The sequence below is a fragment of the Aethalodelphis obliquidens genome, unplaced genomic scaffold (genome assembly GCF_003676395.1).
Source record: "Aethalodelphis obliquidens isolate GAN/ISIS:26980383/991018 unplaced genomic scaffold, ASM367639v1 scaffold13, whole genome shotgun sequence".
Lineage (NCBI taxonomy): Eukaryota > Metazoa > Chordata > Mammalia > Artiodactyla > Delphinidae > Aethalodelphis > Aethalodelphis obliquidens.
Window position 1 is genome coordinate 37,470,445 of NW_020837957.1, and position 16,923 is coordinate 37,487,367.

Consider the following 16,923-nt stretch of genomic DNA (forward strand, 5'->3'; position numbering starts at 1 on the left):
CCATTCTAGCTTATTATCTTCTTTTAATATTGTTTAAATTAATAAAGTTATTGGCAGTCAACTGATCGTTAGAGATGTTTCAATTGAAGAAGGTGATGTGAGCTTAAAGGTAATGTAAGTAATTATTTTACTCATAAAACAGATGGTAGACACTTCAATTACCCTAATAGATAAAATAAACTCAAAAATAAAATAAGTGAAATAGGTTAATTTTTACCTGAGGACCTGGATCACCCCTCTCACCTTTGGCCCCAGAGGAACCAGGCCCCCCCTGTAGAGAAAAGGTGAAGACATAATCATTTAATTTTGTAATTCCCTAACCAGTTTTTTTCCTACCATTTTCACTTGAAATAATTAAACATTATTCAAAATACATTTCTTCAAATAGTATGATTTTATTAGTTAATACAACAAAATTTTCAAGTCCTCTGATTGAAATACATCTCTTCTCAGATTTTGACTGTATTCCAGTGTGTGAACTATATTTAAAAGTCTATATTTTACTGATAACTACACAGAAGCAAATTTCATGAAATCACATTGAAATGTTCTTTAATGTGTATGCCACCAGAGCACTTACGATGATACACAGGCGTTATTTATCATTACTCTGTGGTGGAGTACTAGAGGAAATACATTTTTACAGAATCGGGTACACATTGAATTCATTTATGAAACTTGGCAAATATTAATGCTGTTATACTCAGAAACTTCTCAGACACTGAATTCTATAGCAATAAAATGTCAAGAACAGATGCTATTGTTGTTATTATAATTGTCCTGAAATAATGTCAAAGCATTTTTTCCTAGATTGGTCTATTTTTCCTTAGGAGAATAAGTCCTTATGACAAATGCCTCTTCCAAATATTTACATAATTCACAAAGTGCAACAAAAGCCTGGCAGAGTAACTGGAAAAAAGTATAAAACCACTTTATAAAAGTGCTGTGAGTTTTAAAAAATAAATACTAGGCCATTCATCTTCCTAAAAAGCTTTAGAACACTAAAATTGAACATAGTGGTAATAGTTACTTCATTCTGAAGAAGTATACTTTGTGTGTTTAAGAAGTTTCTGATTTATTTAAATCAATAGAGATTCAATTAAATACTACATTGAATCAAATTGCAAAAAAGTTAAAATTATGCTAAGCCTGAAAATGCTAGGTATCTAGAGCCTCCTGGTGGCTCCAAAGTAAAATAACTATTAATATGACTGCCAAAAAATATGACAAGTCAAGTAACATGAATATTCCAATCCTGAAAATTACAAGAATGATGACTTACAAGTGTCTAATTAAGAATTCTTGCAACTAAATTTCTTCAAGAGAGAAACTGGGGTTCTACATTAAATCAGATTATTAAGCATAGAATTGAATGCAATTAAAGGACAGTCTATTTTTAATTACTTTACTGCATTATATCTTCTGTATATAAGCACAACCTACTCAACGGATTATAATTACTTTGCCCAAACACTTATTCTAAAAATTGCCATGTAATAATTGACAGTAACAGAATAGGGTAAAGAACATTTTCTATGTTTCCTGAATATTTTAAAATATAGATCTCTTTTAGTCTATAAAATCAATTGGAAACAAATAATTGAAAAAAGGAATATTTCACTGAAAGAATGAACATATTTATGTATTAAAATATTGTTTCTTTTTTAAATCTTAATATATAAAATACGTTAGACTCTAGAATTAAGATTTTTTAAAATCTGTTATAATTTTATGTTTTAGAGCAAAGAATAAGAGAAGAGAAAATGGTAAAAACAAACAATGTGATTTTTTTCTCTCAATATCAACCTTTAATATTTTAGGAAGCTAAAACTTTCTATAACAAAGACTTAAGTAGTAAAATCAATTAATCTTGGATATTACATTGAGAATGGTAATGTAATAACATGGCTGTCAATGTTTTCTCTTTGCCAACATGCTGTGAATGTCTGACCCTTAAGGACTGGTGAAAACAGGAACAGCTTAATGTAACAAGCTTTCACTGGTTCTGCTCATCACTGTTCTTACCCTCTACAGATCCATTAGACTTGTGTTTGTCAGGATGATAAGCAGGAAAATTCCTTTGGATAATAGGATAATAAAAAATCTCAAGAACTTACAGATGCTAGGCTGATATTTTTAATTTAAGCAAAAGGCAGTGTTTCCCAAACACGCTTGACCGTAAGAATCAGCCTGCTGCACTCGTTGAAAATATAGTTTGCCAGTTCCGACCCTGAATATGCATCATTAGAGCCTCAAGTTCAAGGCCCCAGGAACTTTCACTTTTGATAAAATATATGGGTAATTCTTCTGCCCCCAAATTTGTAAAACACTAGCATACTGCTGATTTTCCTCAGTCATGTAAATGTGTTATTATTAACAAGCAATTACATATTAACTCTATTTCTTCCTTTATTAAATGACATGGAATCTTTCATCTTCCCTACTATATTTTGAAAGGCAGAAGAGTAAAACTACATGATAAATACATAATAATGCATTTAGAAGTGTGTATAATTTAAATTCTGTGGAACATATTGCCAGAACACATGTTCCACATGAGCTCATATGATTGAGTATAAAGCCCTCCAAAATATATGAAATGTTATAAAATTTCAAGACTGAAGAGAACCATAAATTTATGGAAAAGTAGATAACAAACTCTTAAATAAACTACATGAAGAAAACTATTTTTCCTCCTAATAAGATCAGTAAAACTATTTAATTGATTCAAATTTGAATAAAATCATTTTGCTGTGTCTACTAAGTAAACCAAAGATAAACTTTGAATGTTCAGAGTAATAATTTCTATAAATACCATTATTTCAATAAAACATTGTGAGCATATAAGATCATATTGAAAGTATACTACAGCTTTTTATATCAAAAAAATACTTAAAATAGAAAGTATTCCATTCATTTTAAAATCAATGAGAACTCAGGTTGGAATTATACAATGTTCTTTTCCCTTAAGAAAAAAGTATGATTTAAAAAGAATCTTTGTTTTGTGTTTGTGTGAATTGCTACACTGCTTAGCATTTGGTAAGTTTCAAAATATTTAAAAAAATATATAGAATATTAGCTTATCAGTAAGCTTGTAAGGAAAATAAAACACTTATTTGCCAAGAGTCTCTAAAAGGCAAAATAATTTCTCTAATATCTGAAGCAGTTAATGGAATACTAGAGGCAACTTAAAGTTTAAGCCAAGTCTCCTGCTTTCTCCTAAGATTATGGAAAAATTTTCATTGGCCTCAAATATTTTTTTCTTTTTTAATAAATTCTGTTTAACATAAAATTAAATCTCAAGAACTTACTGTACACTTGAACTTCAACAACTCAAACTATTATGCAAATAAATTATAGTTTGAAAAGTTAATAATTGGATACGTGATTCAATTATATTTTTCACTGTATTTGTTTGATTTGAGAATTTTCCATTGTAACCTTTTCATTAAAATTTACTGAGGACTGAATTCAGAGAGATTTCTTAAATGGAAACCAAATCCAAGTATAAGTCGGTATATTTACCCTACTTTCACCAGCCAGAGATATGAAAACTGCCTGGCCAAAGTTGCACAAGGAACTACTAATACAGGAATTTAACCATATATTATCTTTTTGGGTAACCTACCACAGGACCCGGTCTTCCAGTTAGACCCATTGGGCCAGGTGGACCTCTCAGAGCAATCTAGAAAATAAAATATAGCAAATTCAGGAATGCCTCCCTGGATGAGCGTATTAAACCACAATATTCATTTGCACAAGTTACCCTTAAGTAGCAGCTCATCAACAGAGGTATAATAGCTACATAGTAGAAAGAGTGCCTGATTACTGAAGAATCACAAGTTTTTAGAATGACAAATTGACCTAATAAGTATTAGACATTTTTTAAGCTGTTGTGACTTATATACAATCTTGTACCATATATATTATGATTTATTCAATGACAAAAGTTAAAATAGATTTTAACATCTAATAAGAAATTTAATATCTGATGATTTTTCTACTCAAAAGTGCATTGAGAATATTGCATAGGCTTCTCTTAAATATGTAGGTGTAATTCTCATTGACAATACTTTTAGATGTGAACAATTTGAAGTGCTTTAAGTGAAAGTTTTCTAGCACTATTTTAGGATAAAAACTATGACAATTCAAGCCAGACAGTAAAAAGCAAAATTGATCAGAAAGTGCTTAGATAATACAGTTATTTTAACAAATCTCAAATTTAATGCTTTATAGAAAAATGCATTTATTTTGTAGAATCATAGGCATGATAGACTGATTACATGCACTATTGACACTGAATATTAGAAATGTGAAATTAGCACTTGGAAAGCTAGAACAAGTAGAGTAAAAGGATAAATATTTGACAGATGTTAAATTAGTATGGTGTGCTATTTTTTAATATTAGTGATTCCAAAAGATGAATATTTAGATTGCCAAAACAGATATAAAAATAATATTGTAATAGAAATAATGTAAAATCAAATTAGAAAAGTGCATGAGATGGAAACAGTAATATCTCCAAAATTTCACTACTGACTCACCATGAGATTTTTGACAATACACTTCTTAATCCTTGAGATTAAATATCTGAAAAATTGGAATTATAATGCTTGCTACCTATTTCCAAGGAGGTTAAAAGGACTAATAAAATTAGGAATTCAATGGCCTAATAAACTATTTAAGCTCAAATAATTACCTAAAATCTGTTCAAAGTAATAAAATTTATAAGTTGTAGGCATCATTAGTAAATCAATTTAAATATTTTTAGATTTGTATTATGCCAAGTTCTAATAAACAAATATTTAAGTTTTTCATTTTCTTTATAAATGATGTAACCAAACAATGGCATCTTTTCAGATTAATAGACTTACACTCTCAGATAATTTATGCACTCATAAATTTATGGTGATAAAGTTATCACCAAAATGATTTATATCACTTAGGAAGCAGGTACCCATATCCATGTCAACTATAAGCCCTTTATTTCCTTTTTCCTTGAAAAGAAAAAAAGACTATACTATGAATAAAAGTATTATATGACTTTCAACATTTTCCTGATCCATTCTTTTGATTTTCTTATCTATATTTTAACTGCACTGGAGCTAACTTAAAAAGCAAACAATTTTATATTTTATAAGTATACAGATAGTGAAAAGCTTTTAGCTGACAAACAAATATGAACTGAATGGATTTGGTTTAAAATATAGATTACAATGATTCGAGCTTAGAATACATATTTGAAGGTTTCTTTCCTCCACAAGAATGCCTAAGAAATTTAATTTTCTGGATTATTTGGGATATCCTGAATAATCTATAAGATTGGGTGGAAAAATTATTTTAAACTTTATCCTCTTACTTTATTTATTGGTCATTGACATATGCCTTTGCAGGGAAAACTGGATGTGAAAGATAAAGGGTGATACATATAAATCCATCAGTACTCTTTGAAAAAAAATTAGAAAATTTGTGTATTATGGTCTGCATGTTTTTGCCAGAATTATGTATGGCAATACTGCAAGGGTCAGTCATTTAAATTAAATATTAAATTAAAGAAAATATTCCTATCGGAAAAATAGATATTATCTTAGTATCTTCTCCATCTAAATTCAACATACTATTCAGAAGTATTTTGTTCATAATAGTAGCACCCTCCAGATACACACACACACACACACACACACACGCACACACACACACATGCACACTTTCTCTCTCTTGCATAATTTGGCACAGAATCAGGTTATGGAACTACATGTTGATCCTTTCTTACCCGAGCCTGCTGAAGAATGGCCTGGGCCTGAGCTTCCTGAGCAGAGATGATTGGTCCTTTGGAACCATCACCACCATAACGAAACTAAGAAAAGATAACATACAGAAGCTCAAAATAAGAATTTCTCAAATAGGTGCATTAATTACTAGATTAAAAACTACTTACTTAAAATGGTGGGATTTTACAAAAGTCCATGGTAACTCCATCATGAATCATGATACCTAGATTTTTTTTTAAATTTTCTTTCTGTCCATTATAGAAGTTTTCTAGACCATGCTTTACCACTTGTAGAAGAGACTACAGACTCCTTTACAATTTTAAATTCCATAATTTTTGAAAACTATGGAATAAGCTATCATCCATTTCTTTACCTGCACAAACACTACCCATTCTACTCACTCATTTGTAAAAATTCTAAATGCACTAAGTTCGGTAGTGTTGTAGATCAACTGCTATTTTGTTGAGCAAAACTTCTGGAATCTCTGTGAACACAGAGGAAATCTTCCTTGAGATAGATTCAGTTTGTTTACCTTTTCTTAAGTAATTATACTAGGAAACTGATCCTTTCTGTATCCCTCTATAAAATGCTAAAGCTCCTTTTTCATTTTAACTCAAAATGCAGCATGAATAAATTTCTCTCTATGTTATTATTACTTGAATCTTTATTACATTTAAACAAATAAATTTTTTCCACAAGAACTTGGGCAACTTTATTTAAAAAAATTTTTTATTGAAGTATAGTTGTATTAGTTTCTGTTGTATAGCAAAGTGATTCAATTTTATATATATATATATATATTATATATATATATATAATATATGTGTATTATATTCTTATTCTTTTCCATTATGGTTTATTATAAGATATTGAATACAGTTCTCTGTGCTATACAGAGGGACCTTGTTGTTTATCTATTTTATATTTAGTAGTTTGTATCTGCTAATCCCAAACTCCTAATTTATCCCTCCCCCCTCCCTTCCCCTTTGGTAAGCATAAATTTGTTTTCTAAATCTGTGAGTCTGTTTCTATCTTGTAAATATGTTCATTTGCATCATATTTTATATTCCACATATAAGTGATATCATATGATATTTGTCTTTCTCTGTCTGACTTACTTCACTCAGTATGATAATCTCTAGTTTCATCAATGTTTCTGCAAATGACATAATTTCATTCTTTTTAATGGCTGAATAGTATCCCGTTATATATATATATATATATATATATATATATATATATACCACATCTTCTTTATCCATTCATCTGTTACTGTTATTCATCTGTTACTGGACACTTAGGTTGCTTCCATGTCTTGGCTGTTGTAAATAGAGCTGCTATGAACACTGGGGTGCATGTATCTTTTTAAATTTGAGTATTCTGTGGATACATGCCCAGGAGTGGGACTGCTGGATCATATGTTAACTCTATTTTTTAGTTTTTTGAGGAACCTCCGTATTGTTTTCCATAGTAGCTGACTCAATTTACATTCCCACTAACAGTGTAGGAGGGTTCCCTTTTCTCCACACCCTCTCCAGCATTTATTATTTGTAGTCTTTTTAATGATGGCCATTCTGACTGGCGTGAGTTGATACCTCATTGTAGATTGGATTTACACTTCTCTAATAATTAGCAATGTTTAGCATCTCTTCTTGTGCCTATTGACCATCTGTATGTCTTCTTTGGAGAAATGTTTATTTAGGTCTTCTGCCCATTTTTTGATTGTTTTTTTTTGTTTTTGTTGTTACTGAGCTGTATGAGATGTTTGTATATTTTGGAAATTAAGCCCTTGACAGTCGCATCTTTTGAAAGTATTTTCTCCCAGTCTGTTGGTTGTCTTTTTGTTTTGTTTATGGTTGCCTTTGCTGTGCTAAAGCTTATAAATTTGATTAGGTCCCATTTGTTTAGTTTTGCTTTTATTTCTAGTACCTTGGAAGACTGACCCAAGAAAACTTTGCTATGATTTATGTCAAAGAATGTTTTGCCTATGTTCTCTTCTAGAAGTTTTATGGTGTCGTGTCTTATATTTAAGTCTTTAAGCCATTTTGAGTTTATTTTTGTGTATGGTGTGAGGGTGTGTTCTAACTTCATTGATTTACATGGGGCTCTCCAACTTTCCCAACATCCCTTGCTAAAAAGATCATCTTTTCCCCGTTGTATATTCTTGCCTCCTTTGTCAAAGATTAATTGACCATAGGTGCGTGGGTTTATTTCTGGGCTCTCTACTCTGTTCCATTGATCCATATGTCTGTTTTTGTGTCAGTACCATGCTGCTTTGATTACCGTGGCTTTGTAATATTGTCTGAAGTCTGGGAGGGTTATGCCTCTAGCTTTGTTCTTTTTCCTAAGGATTGCTTTGGCAATTCTGGGTCTTTTATGGTTCCATATACATTTTAGGATTTTTTGTTCTAGATCTGTGAAAAATGTCAAGGTTAATTTGATAGAAGTTGCATTAAATCTGTAGATTGCTTTGGGTAGTATGGCCATTTTAACAATATTAATTCTTTCGGGCAACTTTAAAAAGCAATCTTAAGGTAAAACAAATAATTTTTGGACAATGAATAATACTATAGATATATTGTATTTAAAAAGTATTAGCTAGTGTCTATATGGTAGTAAATAGCATATTAACTTTATGTTAATACATGAAATGCATGTTACTCATATGACTCAGGATAAAGCACATGATTAAAAATATTAAGAAAATCCTCTAAGATTTCTTGTCAAAAAATATAATGAAATAATAAAGCCTCAGTTCTACTGCAGAAATAAATATTTACCAGAATTTTGCTTTAGCAAAATTTATCACAATTTCTGAAGGCTGCTTCATTTCAAGTATCTCTACCTCATACAATGTTTTTTTGATTGATCTATAATATGGTTAAGCAATATTTTTCAGCAGTAGGATGACAAAACATTGGGTCATCTTTATAACTATAAAAAACATACCGGTAACACTAACATGGTACCAGGAGGACCAGGTAAACCATCAGCTCCTGGTAGACCGGGACGTCCTGGGGGACCCTAGGGAAGTAAATAAAATCATCAAAATTAATCAATAAATAAAATAATTAAATGTATTAGAAACAGAATAACTTTGAATACCATAAGTCTACATTATCTACTTTGTGTTTGTCCTCTACTTCTTGTTTAATCTCCTTTTAGTAAGGATACCTAGAGAGGATTGTATTTCATTGAAGTGGTTTTATATAATTTAAATAATGCACATATTTATTGCCTACTCAAGGAAGGAGAAAAAAAGGGATTTTACAAGAAGAGTTTCAATAGACTTAACGCAAATGGTCTATTTCTCCATGTGACCCAGGATGTGATCTTCAAATTAGGATGTAGCCTTATTAATTCAGTCTATCAGTATTCAACTAAATAGTCATGGGAGTTTCTGGTAAATATGTCTGAACTCAAAAGGAAGAACTTAATCTAATGTATTGGGTTCATATCAAAATGGAAATTGATTAAAAATAAAAAATTTTCTTACTAATTATAACATAGATAAATGCACATTCTTTCACCTCACTTTTAAAATTATAGTTAGAAAAGTTAAACAAAATTTTGCACAACACTGAATTCATATGTTATCCAAGTGAGAATAATATGTTAAACCTGTAGAATATATTTTAATTCTTTTCATTTATGTTGCATTCTTTTGTTATGAGTCCCTTCACTTACCCTCTCACCAGGGTCACCAGGGGGTCCAGTGGGGCCTTGTAGACCTGGAGGACCCATAAGACCCTACAGAGAAATAAACCATAATCTGAGTTAGATTCCTGATTTTGTTAGTATTCAGGCAAATTCATCCTACCAAAATCAAAGAAGAACTCATATTCATAAATAAACACTCTTCTCCCAAACAATTGCCCTATTTATCTTCCCATAAAAAGAGAACATATAGGGACCACTTTGTAGCTAGCTCAACTCTTCCTCTACGAGGCTGCTCTCAGGGTAGAGACAGACATTCCAAGGAAGAACAGGAAAGGAAATCCTGCCAATGTACAGTCCCTGAGGTGGAAGTTTGTTCCTAGTTCTTACTGAAGAAATGGTATACTCATTTAATTAGACTGCAAAAATGTGACAGTGAAGTTGAAATGTAGAAATCATTTATATTCTTTATGGGTAAAAGTATTTAAAGGCATCAGTATAATATATTTATTTCACATGACAAGAATTTAATTAATTCCACAAAAGAAAGAGGATTTCTTACAAAGTCAGATCAGTACAACTACCTGACAATAAAGACACCCTGATGAGTAACATTAGCCTTATTAGGAAATGACAATGGAAGCTGATAGTCACTCCATTCAGAAGTACAGATAAGGCAGCTACAGTCCACTTAGAATTCTCAGCTCTCTTCTTTGAGATATATCTATACCTCTTAAAAAAAAAAAAAAGAGGGCTTTTTTTTTACTTTTATAACTTTCAGGCACAAAATTGAAGATGAGGTTAGAAAAGTCAGAGATATTTAAGCAACAAAAATATTTAAAACAAAATTTAATTTCATAGCTCTCAAAAGAATATCATTTGGATAGCCAAATCAGAAAGCGATTGAAGGCCACCGGGTCCTCTGACCAAGTATTTGCCTCTATAATTCAATACTCAAATTAGTCTAAAATGTATAAATTCAAACAGTGTAATAGAAATCTTATATCTGATTATTTAAAAAATCAAGACAAAAATAATCTTAAAACATTTACATACCGCAGGTCCTGCTGGCCCTGGTGGTCCTTCAATAAGCATGCCCTACAGTTAAAAAAAGATAGAGTCATTACTAGGGCAATGTGACCCCTAACCTCTTATCTAATTGGCTCTTAGAAAGCACCACATCATTGCATTTTAAAAGGTAAATTATCTGTTCCTACATATAAAACAATTACAAGCATTTTTGCATGGGGAAGGGAGGAAATTAAAAATGATAGAAGACATAATCCCTGTCCTGAGAAAATCTGTGAACTAATTAGCAAGGAAATAAATATTCAGGTAAGTAATATTACAAAGAGAATATGCTAAGTGCTCCCCAAGAGGGCAAAGACATTTAACCAAGTTTTCCCTAGCACCCAGAATAATGCCAGGCACAAAGCAAGAACCTGATAAATATTTGCTGTGTGAATGAAAGGATGGAAGAAAGCAGCACCTAAGCACTTTAACTCAGGGAAAGGGGAGAAAAGTCCATGTTAAAGAACTGGACATAAATATAAGTTCTTAAAAAGACAAGAGAATAGAATACTATTTCAGGATAAGAACACAATTCTAGAAAGTTTATGATTCTACTGCTGAAAACTGTCTTGTCATTTAAAAAGTTGGTTGTAAATTTTCATAACAAGGACAAATTTATTCTGAAAAATTATTTTTAAAGACTTTGGTGAGCATATGATGTGCTTTCTCAGATTTTGGAGTAATAAACAGATAACAATGTTCTTAGAGATGCATCTTTTATAGTTTTATCTCCTCCATCTTTTATAAAAATTTTACATCCTTGTAGTTCCTGAAATGATTTTCATTAGCTTGAGGCAAATAGTTAAACATACTTCCTTTAGTTCTAATGCAATACTTTTCCCAAATTGCTCATTAGGGAGAACAACAGTAAAATTGACTTCCAGTAAGAATTTGCTTCTTACCAATATCTTGAGTCGTAGTAACATTAATATAAATCTTCAAGTCACTTTTGAAGTGATTTGAAGATTTTTTCCAATGGAAGAAAAGCAAGCAAATTTTAAAAAGAACGTTTTCATATTATTACATGATGTGATTTGAATATGAAACAAATAAGTACTATGTCAAATAATATATTTCTAATAATGTTAAGTTATAGAAATTAGAGGAGAAAATCACTGGACTGGAAAATAGAAGAGGTAAAGTCTGGTCATATCTCAACCGCCAAACATTTGAACCCTTTAGGTCTTAGGTTTCTTAGTTTTTAAATGAGAGAATTAGACTAAAACATTGTCGGCTAGTTTCAAATTCCAAAATTCTGTATCTCTATATTTTTTTGGTGTATTGATATTCTACTTGCCAGAACTGGCCTTACTAACTCATTACTTGTGGCATTATAAACATTCGGACATTAGAATTTTCAATGGTACTATTACAATGTATTCATACCAGTACTTACCGGTTCAACTACTGCTGGTTCTCCTTTCTGTCCTTTTTCTCCATATGCACCATGGCCATTTATCTGTTGAGTGAAAAATTCAAGCAGCCTGTCTTTAAGTAAATAAGGCCATTTAAGTATTTTTAAAAGATCATTTAATCATCTAAGTGCATTTAAAACAATCTATTAAAATGTGTTTTTTAACATAGAAACCTATTAAAGTTTTAAATACTGAAAATATACAAACGGAAACACAATGAACATTAATGCTAAATCTTGAATGAGATTGAACAATTGTTTCTTAAAGACACATTATAAAAAGATAAAGATATCTGTCGACCTCATTATTATCCCAAGGTACTAAGCAAAAAGTGTCATCAAATTAAATTCAATAAAATAGAGGTGGAGGGAAGAAATGGGTAAAGGGGTTCAAAAGGTTAAATAATAATAATTATAATGATAAAATGATAATTAATATGGTGCATTCCTGAGCATCACCAGAAAAGAAAAATAAATAAAACAGTCTAAAAATTAGAAAACAGTCTTAGTACCCAGAATGACAATGACTGTAATTTAATCTTATCAATGCCAAGAAAACTTTTATACAACTCTATTAAAGATTATTCTTTCAAATGAAGACTCCAGTAGTGTGGCCTGAGATACAACTGCTGAAGATCCCCATGAGGAAGAACCTATCAAGGTAACCTAGTAGTGATAAATATTCATAATTTATATAAGAACATAACCTACATTTTAAACCTGAAAAGACATCAAGATGAACACGAAAATACTCCAGAAATAAGACATACAATGACACAGAGCAGAATACTGACTTACACTTGTTTCTGTGATATCTGTTTCTGCTGGAACACCTGGACCAAATTCTTCATTAGTGGGGCTTGTTGGTTTATCTTCATATTCTTTATATTCATAAAAATCATATTCGCCTAAATCTCCATCTACCAGAAGATCAGAGTCCCTGCCGTCTATTTCTTTGTTTTCATATAGCATATCCTCAGAATTTCTCCTCTGGGAATCATAATCCTCTCCAGTTAGATATTCTTCAGTAAATACTTCTTCAACTGGATTTGGCTATTAATTTAAGTTGCAAGGAATTGGAGAACATGAAGTTTACTGTTAGTAAAGCAAGGTAAGCATTTGCAATTACAGTTTGATGGAATGTGACAGGAAGTGGTCTGAATACTACTCAAGCAAGTCTGAAAGCTGGGAAAGACAGCCTTTCAGCATTATTGAAAGAAATATTTTTGTACATTGGTATGTACAAGGAAATATTGCTTTCAAAGAACTTTTGCCAATAAACTGCAAATATTCACATAGATTCAACATGTGTATTTGCTTGTTCCATTGGAAAAAACTTGTTATGCAATTTGATATTTACTTTATAGTTTGACTTGAATAATATATATATATGTATATATAGAAAATATATAGTTAAAGCTTTGCTTAATTTTCAAATCTCACAGAACCTCATAATGAAATATAATTGCTATCAGAAAAGTCATGTAAGTTTGACTCTCAATCCGAAAAATAAAATATTAATGCCAATATTGAGATTTATCATTGCAATATTTATGCAGAGTATCTAGAATGTAGGGAAGTATTATATCACCAAAGAGTTCTTTATAGCAAATAAAATGTAAATTATAGTCCTCAGAATTTAATACAATAGAATATATCACCGTGTAGTCTCATAAAGAGTATGAGATTATTCACTTAAAAGTAAAAATTACATCAAAAATACTATCTCAGAGATATAGAAAAATAAAGCTAGTATAATTTCCTTTTTTCATAAATAATTCTCATTAATAGCATAAATCTGAATGATATTTATTAGGTAATTTTGGGCCATATGATTTTGATAAATTAAATAAATTTGATAAATTAAATAATTTATCTTGCTACTTTTGAATTTCATAAATAACTTGTTTGCTATAACATAGTGAATCTAGATGATAGAACAATATTGAATAATATGTAGTGTTACATAAGGTCATGTGAATGAAAAATGTGGCTAAATGATTAATTTAGTGATTGTTAACTAAAATAAAATGTCCAATAACCATAATATTTTTGTATTCTTAAACAATGAGTATATACTATCATTAGGGGGTGCATATCATCTGGGATCAGAATATTACTATGTTCATAGATCTGAGCAAAAGATGAATGAATTTGGGTATATAAATAAACACCTTGAATCAAGATAACCATTTTTGGAAAATGATTATTTTGGACTAGACGAAACTTGAAATTGGTTCCTACCCTAAAATGTTATTATTCTAAATTATGTGTTTGCATATAAAGTCTCACTCAGTTAATTTGCCTCACTGGGACACATGTTATATAAATTTTTAATAACTAAAATGATTCAGGTATTCCTCATACCAGTTAAACTGAATTGTATACTTATTTTTTTCATAATCAGAATATAGGCATAGTATGAAATTCAGGAAGATTGTTCTATTTGTTCTATTTGTACCTGTATGTACTTAAACATTTTCATAGAAAGGACTGGAAAAGGTTAAGATATAATATTTTAACCATAATTAAGTTTGAAAATGTAAATAGCCACTAAAACCAACTAAGACTATATTTTCTCAAAATATTTGTGTCATAAAAATGCATGATTATTGGTCAGATGGAGTAAATTCTAATTGTATCATTTGATGATACAGTTGTTACTTTAGAGGATTCTCCTCCTCACAGAAGGGTCATGTTGTGAATACCCTTAATCACAACATTTTGAGAAGCTTGCTCAATCCCAGGAGGAATCAAGAAAATGATAGCAGTCAATTCAGTTTGATCAATTTAGCATTTGCATGAAGCAAAGAGTCATGCAAAATCTGAATTGACATTAATTTTAAATGAACTGTTTTTAGTAATAGTGAGCCAATTCTATTGTTTCTCTTACCTCAGTAAAAGAATAAAAATTTCAAACTTTTCAGAGGTTATAGATTCTTCCAGAGTGAAATATACCAAGAAATATTACACATTTTAAAAATTTAATGCTGTCTATGAGCATTACCTCATTTGGTCCAGATACACGCCTAGGAGCTTCTGTTTGGTAACTTTCTGTTCCATAGTTGTATTCTTGAAAATCATCAACAATATTTGCCTAATGGTAAATTCAAAAGAAAATCAATTAGTAAAAATGTAAGGTAATCCAAAATCTATGGAAATCATGATTTAACTGGGGTATCGTATTAGCCAAATGAGTATTTATCTAGTTGGGTTAGGACAATGACTCATCATCAGAGATCTTCCAGCTTATCTAGGAGAGATCTTGATTGCTTTTTCTTTGCTACCTTTACCCCTAGCTTGGCTTTTGCTGCTGCTTGATAACTTTTCTTCTTCTTGGTTGCAAATTTTTCAGATTTAGGGGGTGTAAACTTTTTGGACTTTTTCTTTGAGTTAGTGGCCACTGTCTTCGTCTTCATTTTGAAATTGAATTTCTTTTTCTGTAAAATGTGGTGAAAGATGGAATGGAAAACATAAATAAAATGAAAAGGGAAATAAAGAGCATGGATGAAAGGAAGGATAAGCAAAGCAAACCGGGCATCATTCCTTCAGGACAGCTACTGTCAATAAAAATCACAGTTATCAGGTCATAGAAATCAGATGAATGAAAGGTTTATGATAAGTTTGAGGAAAAGTGGACATAAGGAACCACAGGATGACAAACAGCAGGACCCCATACACAAAGGCGCTACTTTGCTTTTACCTCGGTTTGCACTATTGTCTCTTCAGTTACAGTGGGAGTCTCTGTTACACTTTCAGCCTCTTTATATTCTGCTTCCCCATACTCATAGTCATATTCCATTATATCCTCAGGTGCATACTACATCGCAAAGGAAAAAATATCAGGCAATTTTGTTAGTTGCAGGTAATACTATTAACAAAGTGGTAATCATGTTCTTAACTTTTACTAGTAAAAGTTAAGAGACAAGTAAATACTGTTATTTAAATATTACTTTGTGTTACAAGAAGTAATACTGTCTTATACAGAGTATAATAACAGTGACAAAGCAGGTTTTCTAAGAGCAGAATAGTGGTTAGGATTGTGAGGAAATTAAAAGTTTAGAATATTAATTCAAACTTTTAATTGTTGAATATTAATTCAAACATAGCAATTACATACTTGGACATAGTTGTTAAATAGTCACATTAATTTTGATTTGTAAAAATTGCACATAAGCCTCCTTTATCTTACAGCAATTTCAATGGGTCCTTTTTTTCCCCATTAAACTACATGTTTAAAAATAAATGTATGGAGAGTAGTCTTCCCAAGCAAGAAAGAATTTTCATATCTATTATGAGACGGAAAGGGGAGAGAAACGAAAGGGAACAGAGGAACATGAAATGAGTCTATATTTTATTTGGAATACTGGAACCGATGTAAAAATACAATCTAAAGTTTATTCAGAAATAACTAATTTGCTATAGACTTACTTAAGATCAAAATGAGCACAGAATACTTGTGAACCATTAAAAGATTCAAAATTAGATCTGTTTATAATTAATACATTTCAGTTTTACAAATACTGCATTTTTTCTATTGAAAAAAGAGCATAACACTTAGATACCTTAAACCATGTAAATGTAACTCAAACTGAAAAATGGAATACTAGATTATTCTGTATTAAAAAAAAATTTAGGAGAAAAAGGTATGTTTCTCAGTAGAGGGATGTGCAATACAATCATTAATATTGTAAATAACATGCTTGCTCACCTTCAGAGCCAAACACCTCTATCAAAATTTTAATTTTTAAACACCAACATAGGTATTGTGAAACATATTTTAATTATTGGTTTTAATTAAAATAACTGTAAATCCATTAAGATCATATATAACAAAAGATACTAAGCAGCAAACTCAACAAGCTAAAACTCATATATATTTATATATTATTTATAATATATAGTTATGTATAAGTATATATATTTATGTATATATACACATATATATTTATTATGTATAATATACATTTATATATATGTATACATATATTTATTATGTATAATACATAT

General features: G+C 30.4%; 1 protein-coding gene across 2 annotated transcripts in view; it reads right to left on the reverse strand.

Moving 5' to 3' along the window:
• Positions 1-16,923, reverse strand: part of COL11A1 (collagen type XI alpha 1 chain) — a 195,323-nt gene that overhangs the window by 110,169 nt on the left and 68,231 nt on the right. For both annotated transcript variants that reach the window (XM_027114503.1, XM_027114504.1), the window contains exons 6-15: positions 15,617-15,733; positions 14,921-15,010; positions 12,712-12,966; positions 11,896-11,958; positions 10,485-10,526; positions 9,459-9,521; positions 8,721-8,795; positions 5,774-5,857; positions 3,629-3,685; positions 218-271 (exon numbers count right to left, since the gene is read on the reverse strand). In XM_027114503.1, the coding sequence (XP_026970304.1) occupies positions 218-271; positions 3,629-3,685; positions 5,774-5,857; positions 8,721-8,795; positions 9,459-9,521; positions 10,485-10,526; positions 11,896-11,958; positions 12,712-12,966; positions 14,921-15,010; positions 15,617-15,733 (900 nt within the window). The remainder of the gene's footprint in view (positions 1-217; positions 272-3,628; positions 3,686-5,773; positions 5,858-8,720; positions 8,796-9,458; positions 9,522-10,484; positions 10,527-11,895; positions 11,959-12,711; positions 12,967-14,920; positions 15,011-15,616; positions 15,734-16,923) is intronic.